Here is an 11,120-nt window from a genome sequence, read left to right as displayed (position 1 = left end):
AAATTGGAATACTAATGCACTGCTGGTGAAGTTGTGAACTGATCCAGCCATTCTGGAGAGCAATTTGGAACTGTGCCCAAAGGATTATAAAACTGTGCATACCCTTTGACTCAACAATACCACTTCTGGGGCTGTATCCCAAAGAGACCATAAAAATAGGGAGACCATAAAAATAGGAAAAGGAATCACATGTACAAAAATATTTGTAGCAGCTCTCTTTGTGGTGGCAAAGAACTGGAAATTGAGGGAATGCCCATCAATTGGGGAATAGTTGGACAAGTTGTAGTATATGAATATAATGGAAATACTATTGTGCTACGAGAAATGAAGAGCAGAAGAACTTCAGAAAAACCTGCAAAGACTTATATGATCTGATGCTGAGTGCAATGAGCAGAACCAGGAGATCACTGAACACAGTAACAGCCACATTGTGCAATGACTGACTTTGATAGACTGAGCTCTTCTCAGCAATGCAAGTCTCACGATGGAAAATACTATCCACATCCAGAGAAAGAATTATGGAGTCTGAATGCAGATGGAAGTATATTATTTGCTCTCCTTTTCTTTTGTTATTTCATTTTGTTTTTTTCTTTCTTGTGGTTCCTCCCACTGGTTTTAATTCTTTTTTACATCATGACTAATGTGAAAATATGTTCAATATGAATGTATATGTACAGCCTATATCAGATTGTGTGCCATCTTGGGAAGGGGGGAGGAGAAGGAGAGGGAGAAAATTTAAATCTCAAAATCTTATGGAAGTGAATGTTGAAAACTAAAAATAAATTAATTAATTATTAAAAAAAAAAAAATAGAAGAGGCCTTTTTTGATTCCTCCAGTTGTTGGTGACCCAGAATCACTTTGTATCATTTATATACACACATGTATATACATGATAAATAAAAGTTTGCATAGAATAATTTTACATAAATTATATATATACATACGCACATTATATATATATATATATACACACACATATATGTATTTGTGTGTAATGGTAGCCATCTCTAGGATGGAGGGTGTGGGGTAGGGAAGAAAAAAAGGGAAAAAAAGAAATTTACATGAAAATTTTGTTGTATGTTTGAAATGAATAGCAAGTTATACATAAGAGATTTAGTTTCGTGTATAATCATCTCTTTTATTGTACTATGTTATGGAAATTCTTATTTTATTCCATAAATTAAAAATGAAATAAATTTTAATTAAAAAAAGAATAAATAGATTCTAACTGGATATTGACTGAGAGTAGTTTAGTCTACAGAAATTAATCAGGGAGTTATATGGAATTTAAGTCAGAGAGAGACTTGTGGCACAGAAGTAATCCCATTAGATTACAAGCATTTTAGGGGTAGAGACTGTCTTTTACCTTTTTTTTGTATCCCCAGTGTTTAGCATTGTGCCTGAAACACAGTAGGTGTTAAATAAATGTTTACTGATTGACTGAGTGGTGATCAGAAAAAGGGAGTGAAAATCATGAGACCAATGGTTAGCTGGAGTCTGGATCTGTATTCTAAAGGCATTGCTTAAAGTCAGGAGTGTCTTTATAAAACGGAAACATCCATTTCTGGGAAGACTCAGAGATATTGCTAAATCTTCTTATGGGAAAAATACACTGAAGCTTCTCCCCACTTACCATCTCTAGTCTACTAGCTAAGTATGCTAGGTTTTTTCCTTCCTAAAGTATCCGTAGCAAAAAAGTCATCCTTCATGCTGGTGCCTTACCTCTGAGATGATCTCCAACTTATTCCATCTCTTGTTTGTCCACAGTTGTTTGGAAGTTGTCTCTCTCATTAGACTGTGAACTTATGAGAGCTGGGGCTGTCTCTGTCTTTCTTTGTATCCTCAGGGCTAAGCAGAGTGTCCAGCACCTACTAGGTACTTAATGACTGCTGGCTGACTAAAGACAAAAAGCCTCTGGGCTTTAAGCTGAAAGAGTAAGGGTAGAATCCTCTCATGCTACCATGAGAAAGGAGCAGGAGTCCAGATGAGGTTCCAAATAAAGTCAGAAACTAAATGTTGAGAGAATCTCTCTAGCCCTGTGCCCCAGGGAGCCACAGCTGGCAGCAACAAAAAGGGACTAGGAGACCAACATTGAGTATTGAGTGGCTACATGAGACTAGCACAGAGCAGATCTGATGGGGACTGTGCAATGATGTCCCCAGAACATAACAGTAGTCCTGCAGTATTAGAACTTGCCTTTCCATGCATATGTCCCAGCCTCATGAGCTCCCTATGTGTCTGCCCCTCCAGCATGGGTCCTGAAGCCCATATTCTCTATGTGTATTCCCCTTCATGCATTTATGATACCCACATATGTTCAGTGTATTTATCCCTCCAGCATGTGCCTTTGCTAAATTTTTCTTATGTGCACTCTCCATGTGTATGTCCTTCCACATGTATTCCTATGTGTTTATTCTTCCCAATGATAGTATGTATACTTTTGTGGGAAAGATGGCCAGGTTTTATTTCCTTTTTTATGGTTACTATTTTTACAAGTTGTTTTGTTTTTGTTTTTGTTATTTTTCCTGTTATTTTATTAAGTACTTTCAGTTTGAATTAACCACATCCTCTGACTAATAAATGTAGACACAATGGTGGGGGCTTATGAGTGGTAGTTTTGAATGACAACAGATCCAAAGTATGCCTTGATCTTGAGGGAGCTTTGTCCATTGAGGAGCTGGGTAGTACCCACAGGCGCTATATTGAGAGAACAATAATATTTGCTGTACCTACCTCACAGGGTTGTTATGATGACCAAATAAAATAATGTATTGTGCTTTAGCAATCCCAAAGGACTATGTAAATGTCAGACATTATTATTAAAGTGACTCCTAATATAGTAATAGTCAACAACTGTCTTCAAAACAAAGATCCAGAAAATAATAAAGGAGACAGCAAGGGTGGAAGTCTAAAGTAGGGAAAATTCCAAAGGGGGGGTTCTGGACACTACCTACACCTTAAGTGGAGCCTTTTGGGTCTGGTCCTATCTGGACAGGATCTAGTAAAAAAGGCCAACTGTCAGTAGTTTTCAAAGACAGAAATAATCTTTATTGTATCTTTCAGCTACCTTGGCAGGAAGTGAACTCTCAGATATTAAAATTCATGTACAATGTTCTCTGTCAAATGTCACTTGTTAGGAGCGCTTTTTCTCCTGCTCAGGCAAATGAAGAGGAAAACACTGTCTCCTGATTTATGCAGCCCTGTGCCTGTCATAAGCCCAGGATGTTTTTCATAGCAAATAAGTTTGATTTCAGGAAGTGTGACCTAGGCTTCTCCCATCATTTCCTCCACTGCTGCTGCCTCGGGTGCTCCTAGACCTGGAGACAAAAAGGGAAGTACTGGACTCAGTGGAAGAGCCTTTGGGATTGAAGGAGAACCAGACAGAGAGAATGAAAATGAAGGAATTGGACTTTTTTTTTTCTTCCCCTGAAGAGTTGTGAGCCCACATGAGCGGGGGTACCTATTTTTAACCCGGACTGTTGCTACGAGAAGCTATCCAGGGTGCCTTGAACCAAGCCACAAAATGGCACATTTTAATTAAGAACTTTTGAAAGGAGACTCTTGGAGCTGAGAACGGGGAGAGATAGGGAATGTTTCTTTCTTCTTTTCTTGTTTGGTTTTCTATCTATCTTGCCTTCATGATAGGCTCTCAAAAGATTGTTCCTTTAGAAAAAAATTATAGTGGTATATTTTACACAAATTACTTTAGAATCCTGAAGGTTGAGGTGACCTGAAAGATAATTTGGTCAAATTCATTCATTGTACAAAGGAGGAAACTAAGGCCCAGAAAGTTGCCCTGAGCTTGCATGGCTGTTTAGGAGAAGAGCTATAACCTAAACCTCGATTTTCTCATTTCCAGTTCAATGTTCTTTTCACCATTCAATTCAATTAAATTCAAATCAACACATATTTATCAAGGGTCTAGAAATAACTGGGCTATGTGCCAGTGATACAACGGCAACAAGGAAAGACAGTCTGCCTTCATGATGCTTACATTCTACTGGAGGTATAGATGGGAATGGGATTATGAATGTACACAGAAAAATAAATATAAAATATATGCAAGGAAGCTTCATTATCCCTCACTTTAATTTGGCCAGGAAACATTTTGGGCCTTGAACTTTAATCTGTGTTGAAACAGAGAAGTTGGGGTTATAGTATACCCCTGGGATGAAGTGGGGGGGGATGGGGAAAGCTGCAACAAAATATTGGCAAGTAAGAATATTTTCATAACCCCTAAGTTGCCATTTGTAATAAATATTTTGCTACATAATTTCTCATTTCATATTTTCAGAGGAAAATTTAACCCTGGCATTGGCATTTTCTCACAGAACTCCTGCTCATAAGAGCTATTACTTACATTGTGTGAAACACAAGGGTGTATGAGGAGAACATAGTTTGGGAAACGCTGTCCTAGATCACCTAGGCATAGAGCAAGGGGAAAAACTATCAGCAACTCAGAACAAGTGAGAAGAAATATCAGGTTCCCTGGGCAGTTGGAGTGAAAAGCCCCATTAGCATCAAAAGACAGGTATCTGTTTAACTTAATTTAACTGCAATGTTGGAATGAGACTTAGGGACATGCATACAGACAAAGGAAGTCAAAACAATAACATGTAAGACCTCTGGGCAATCAAAAGCAATTCAGAGCTTCAAAAACTAAAAGAGTCTCGGTAAAAAAAATAAACAACGCACCAAAACCCTACAAAACAAGTTTGAAGCCTTCAATGCTATTTCCCCAATGCTTTGACAAAGTAAGTTACAATTACTAAACAGAGATCTAACAAGAACATATTTTCCCTACACCAAATAATATCTACAAAAAAAAGGCAAAGAATTTCATTTAAGCACCAGCCTCTTTACTAGAAAGGCAACAAGGTTTAATGGAAAGGGCGCTGAGCTTAGAAGCCAAGCACCCTGGGTTGGGTCCAGGCTCTCATGTTTGCTAGCTGTGTAACCATGGGGCAATTATTTAAGCTCACACAGTCTCAGTTTCCCAATCAGCAAAAATGAAATCATATTTTCATTACTCAGCTCATAGATATGGTTTCAGGAAAATGCCTTGTAAGCAGTAAGGGCTAGAGAAACGTGTACAATTAATATAGCATCTTGCCAAAAGATAATTCATTACTTTGCCCAGAAGAAATGCGAATTAAAGGTGGCCATTTGAACAAAACTGAAGAAAACCCTCAGAAAAATTTCGCTTTCTAAATGTTGTGAGTTATACTACGAGAAACTAAGTTGTAGAATTTGTAATTCTATTGAAAAAGAAGTAACAACAATCATTGGTAAGACAGTCAGTATCTTCTATAAGTCTAATATTAAGTAGAAGCATTCCTATGGTGGGAAGGCCAGGTAAAACACTTTGGATAAAGACCAGTCAGGGAACAGTAGAGGCACAGGAAGAACTCCCAACTCCGCCCTGGTCCAGGGATCTAATCTCAGAGTGCTATTCAATGAACTTGCCCAGGTTCAAAAAAAGTTATTTATGCCTCTTCCTCAGATTGGTTTTGCCTGCATGGAGGCATATCCAGTCCTATTAGGTTTTTTTTAAATTAATTTTTTAATTTAAGAAATAAAAGAAGCATTTCCATAACACAGTATAATAGAAAAAAAGATGATTGCTCACAAAACTGCAAATCTACTATGTACAATTTGCTATTCCTTTTAAATATATAATAAAGTTATTGTGTAAATCTTTTTCCCCTTTTTATCCTTCCCTCCTCTCCCCCTCCTCTGCTCTAGAAATGACTACCAAGAAACATAAATAGGCACATCTATGTAAAATTATTCTACACATACTCCTATTTATCAGTTCTTTCCCTGGATGTAGATAGTATCTTTTTTCATATATCCTTCATTTATAATAGTTAAAATGACTTGTTCAAAGTCATTCTTAAAACAACATTGCTGTTACCGTATACAACATTCTCTTGGTTTTACTCATTTCAATCTTCATTACTTCATGCAAGTTTTTCCATGTATTTCTAAGATCGTTGAGCTCATCATTTCCAATAGCACAGTAGCATTCTATCACAATCATATACCCCAACTTGTTCAGCCAATCCCCAATTGATGGGCATCCCTGAAATTTCCAGCTAGGTTTTAAAGCTCTGTTTTTGTTTTTGTTTTTGTTTTTCTAAACAGCATCTCCATCTCTTGATTTCCTGGATTCTTTCTTCAAGTCTCAGCAAAAGTCTCACCTTCTGCAAGAAACCTTTCCCAGATCTCCTTAATCCTGGTGTCTTCCCTCTGACTAAACACTAATTTATCCTGTAGAGATCTTATTTGTCCATAGGTATTTGCTTGTGAGCTCATTAGACTGTGAGCTCCTTGAGAATAAAGACTACAGTTTGTCTGTCTTTGCTTCTCCACTACTCAGTCCAATGCCTGACACGCAGCAAGCACTTAAATGCTATTGACTGATTGAATGAATTTCTTAAGCCAAATTTCTTTGACCAATCTTCCTTCTACAATATTTTCTCCCTGAATTTCCATGATACTGTTTTCTTCTGGTTTCCCTCCTACCTGGCTGACTGCTTCTCAGTGTCCTTTGCTGCTTTGGAATCATCCTCCTCCTCCTCCTCCCTAATTGTAGGTGTTCCCCAAGGCTCTGCCCTAGGCTCCATTCTCTTCTCTCACTGGCCCTTCTTCCTTGGTGCGCTCATCTGCTCCCATAGGCTCGGTGATCACTTATGTGGAGAGGACTCCCAAATCTCTATACGCAGTCCTAATTTTTCCCTCAAATTCTATTCCAGCATCTCCAACTGCCTGCTGGGTGGATCTACCTAGCTGTTTCACAGACATCTCATATTCTATACAAATAAGACTTAGGCCACCATCTTCCCTACCTAACAGGGTTGTTGTAAGGATAAAATAAGATAATGTTTGTAAAGTATTTTGCAAGCATTAAGACATTATATAAATGCAGCTATTACAACTACTATTACTACTACGACTACTACTACTACCACCACCACTACCACTACTACTACTCCCTCCTGCCCCTCCTCCTGATTTCCCTGTTTCTATGGCAAAAACACTCTCTTAGGTACCCAGCCTTGCAACCTTGGGATCACCTTTGACTCTTCCTCTTTCTCAACTTCCCATGTCTAGTCAATTGGCAAGGCCTACTAATTCTAACACCACATTTGTTGCATCTGTCTTCTATCTCACACTGCTACTACCCCAGTTAAAGTTTATATTATTCTTGTCTGGATTATCATAAAACCTCCTAATTTTCCTCCAGACTCCCTTCTTTCCAATTCAACTTTCACATAGCTCCAACTTTCACATAGAGTCATAAAGATAGTAATGCATGAGATTGGGTTTGAACTCAGGTCTTTCTGTCTCCCAAGCTCAACTCTATGTATTGTGTCACACAGCTGCACAATATGAACTGGCAATTAATAACAGTAACAATAATAATGATGATAAGGATGAAGAAGAAGGAGGAATAGAAGAAGAGGAAGAAGGAGAAAGAGAGAAAGAGGAGGAGGGGGAAGGAGAAGGAGGAGGAAGAGAAGAAGGAAGAGGAAGAAGAAGAAGAAGGTAGTAATATTAGCAGTAGCAGCAAAGTAGTAGTAACTCATATCACAACATTTTAGTGATTTCAAGGAAGTACGGCATTTTTGAGCATCAGTAAGGATGGATGCTCAACCGCCAGCACCATCCCTCTGGTTTTGACTTCCTAAAACATCAGGCAGGAGCTTTATTCCGATGGTCCAAGATGCTCAAGGAGCTTGGATTCTACTAGAACTGAGATTCCTTGGTCCTCAATGGACAGTTACTACCTTGAAGGTATAAATCCAAGAAGAGACTCTCCTTCCCTGTATCTTTCCACAAAGGACTATGGGGAGAGAGACCACAACGTGAGAAGAAAAAAGTAAATATTTATAGATGAGTTCCTTATCTACACAAATGAGAGGGTTTGACTAGAAGATCCCTAAAATCCCTTGCAGGACTAAAGCACGTGACCCAACTAGGCACAACGTCTTTGACGTTGGCAACACAGACCTAGAGCAAAGGGAGGTGGTACAACAGAATGAGCACTGACACTTGGAGGTGTGAAGTCAGAAATTCTAATCCTGCCTCTTACACATACTACCTGTGTGACCTGGGGTAAGATCCTTAACTTCCCTGGGTCAGAGAATTTCCTTCTCTGAAAATGAGGGAGTTCAACTAGATGGCCTCTGGGCTGCCTTCCACCTCTCTGATCCTATGACATTATGAAAGGGGGAATAAGCATGAAATCCAGAGAACCAGGCTTAAATCCTACTGTGCAGATGAAATCTCAGTGTACTACAAAGAATCAAAATATTTTATCTCCATATTATTTCACAACTGTTTCTTTGTTCTGGCAACTCCGTAATTACTATAGTCAAGGTTCCTTGGCTGATTCTTTTGTGTTGTCCCTCTTTCTTAAGTGTAAGGTTTTGTTTTCCTGCAGCTGTGGAGGCAACCTGCCAGGATTTCGCATGCCGAAGTCATAGGAGGGGGGCTGAGAGTAGGGGAGGCCATTAGGGACTCCCACCAATTAAGACAACGGATGGGATGCTGGGAGCTGGGAGTTTTCCTTGTCAGATCAATGCAACAATGACCTAGGGTGAGGAAGCTAATCATTGTCGTATTTCCCAAGGAGTGGTGTGTTCTCAACCTGACACACAGGTGGGTCAGTCTATCTCTCTCCCAAGGACATTAGGGGGTTGAAGGGAGAAATATGATTGGAAATCCTGGACTTAATTAATTCAGAACTTACCATGCTTTCTCCTAGATTCTATTATGCATTTCCATTATGTTCATCTTCTATTGTGCTTATATGTTTAAATGTTAGATCCTCCTAATAGAAGGTAAACTGCTTGAGGGCAGGATTTTTTTTTTTTTTGGTCTTTGAATCCTCAACAGCAATCACAATGTCCTGCACATAGTAGGCACTTAATAAATGTTCTTTGATTATAAGGTCAATCACTACAGATCTGAAACATATTATCAGAGTAAAAATACACTTTAAGTACACACATGGAGAAAAAAAATGAATGCAGATGTTTACATGCAGAAAAAAAGAAATATGTACTTACATATAATATGTCGGATATATTCCTTCAAAATACCAGCAATGTTTTTTGGCCTCTGTACACTGGAAAGAGAGGAAGGGAAATCTATAATCAACCTTTTACCTTAGAAAGCAACTTCAAAGATTCCCAACCAAAGAAAATAAAAAAGAAACCCTGTATTGCTAAGAGATATTGGAAGCTGGGGGGAAATTGAGGAGTATTTTTGTCCCTGAAAATTTTTTATTCTTCAAAAAAAATTGCTTTCCAGATTTCCCTCCTCCACCCTACCCCCTGCCCAGGCCCTCACAACTCAAAATAAATAAAATATGATTATTTTATGGGGAAAACTTGAAGTTATAGAGAATATATTTTTATGCTCCTAAGCTTATAAAGTCATTTTAGATCTTTTTAGACAATAAGATAATGTATGTGTGTATTTATATATTTATTTTATTATTGTTTTTTCAGTCAGTTTTCAGTCATGTCTGACTCTTCATGACCCCATTTTAGGGGTTTACTTGGCAAAGATACTAGACTAGTTTGCCATTTCCTTCTCCAAATCATTTTATAGATGAGGAAACTGAGGCAAACAGTATTTGCCCAGGGTCATACAGCTAGCCTCTAAGGCCAGATTTGAGTTCAAGAAGACGAGTCTACCAGGCCCAATACTCTATCCACTGCACTACCTAGCTGCCCTTTATATATTTCTATTCCTCCTCAAATTCATGCATGTGACTCTTCTACTTTTCTAGCTGTGTGACTATGGAAAAGTCATTTGACCTCAACCCAAATTTTCTTCCCCATAAATGGGGATGAGAATAATAATTGCACTACCTCCCTCCCAGGGGCATTGAGAGGGAAGTACCTTGTCCATCTGAAAGCACTAAACAGACTTTAGAGGGTCCCCCACAAGAGAAAAGGATTAGAGTCCTGACCCTGCCCCTGATTGGCTCAGTGGCCCTAGACAAGCCAGGTGCTCTCTCCTGGATTGAGTTTTATCAACTGTAAAATGAGAGTTTTAGTGTATGATTTCTAAGGTCCTTTCTAGCTCTGAGACTCATTGAATTTATGAATAGAGATCTGCACAAGCACATTTTTTTAAAAAAGCCTCAAACAGAGGCACCGTCACACAGTAAAAAAGAGTGGTAATTTGGAGTCAGGAAGACCAAGGTTTAAATCCTATCCCTGATACTTACTAGCTGGATATTTAGAGAAGCAAAGGACCTGAGATTATTCAGGTGACAAGTACAACATTTTATGCACATTATCTTATTTGAGCCTCACAATAAAACAGAGGTAGGTAGGGCAGGTATAATTATCCCCATCTTACAGATGAGTAAGCTGAGGATCAGAGAAGCCATGACTGTCTCAAGATCACTTAAAGCTAGGATTCAAACCTACCTCCTACTCTTGCTACTATCCCAGGACAGCTCTATAAAGGAGCCATCAAACAGGTGACTTTGCTCTTGGTGGCATAAAGAGATGTGAGGGATGTTATCTGTCTGGTGTCACATGGGTCTGACTGTACTACTTTATGATGAAAGCATATGTGGCGGTTTGGGCTTACAGATATTTCAGAATCTCTCCTAGGCAGTGAGTGATTGAAATTTTATTAATGAAGAAATGATTTTTAAAAAAAGCCATCAGCTAACCCTCCAGTTCAGGCAATGTTGTTCAGGCAAGAGAAGACATCAATTCACTTAGTCAGAGAACAGCTGTTTTCACTGCCCCTACTCAAATTAGTCTCCATAAAGCTGACATGTTTGCCAATTCATTTAATTTTACTTGGATTCCTGGGTAATGAAACAAAGAAATCAGTCTCCTCCCTTAGTCTCCCATACTGTGAGTAGTGGGTTAACCCTCTTCAAAGTATACATCACAGGTTAATACAATCAGGGATAAGTTCTTATTATCACCTAATTTGTAGATAATGGGGTCGATCCCTAGCAGTACCAGATATCTCCTCCCCTTCTGCTGATGTCCTAGACCCAAGTCCCCTCCGCAAACTGGAGGTGAGGAAGGAGGGAAACAGGTGGTAGGGGCAGGGAGGGACAAGCTGTAAGTTT

At 38.9% G+C, this 11,120-nt stretch overlaps 1 protein-coding gene across 1 annotated transcript in view; it reads right to left on the bottom strand.

Moving 5' to 3' along the window:
- The window catches only part of VOPP1 (VOPP1, WBP1/VOPP1 family member), a 193,663-nt gene that overhangs the window by 78,294 nt on the left and 104,249 nt on the right, over nt 1–11,120 (bottom strand). Inside the window, exon 2 of the mRNA XM_027837076.1 lies at nt 9,079–9,137. Coding sequence (XP_027692877.1) covers nt 9,079–9,137 — 59 coding nt within the window. The remainder of the gene's footprint in view (nt 1–9,078; nt 9,138–11,120) is intronic.

This window comes from Vombatus ursinus, unplaced genomic scaffold (assembly GCF_900497805.2).
Source record: "Vombatus ursinus unplaced genomic scaffold, bare-nosed wombat genome assembly UNPS02014820.1, whole genome shotgun sequence".
Taxonomy (NCBI): Eukaryota; Metazoa; Chordata; class Mammalia; order Diprotodontia; family Vombatidae; genus Vombatus; species Vombatus ursinus.
The sequence above is the reverse complement of the archived record's forward strand: the minus strand, read 5'-3'. Positions and strand labels throughout refer to the sequence as shown.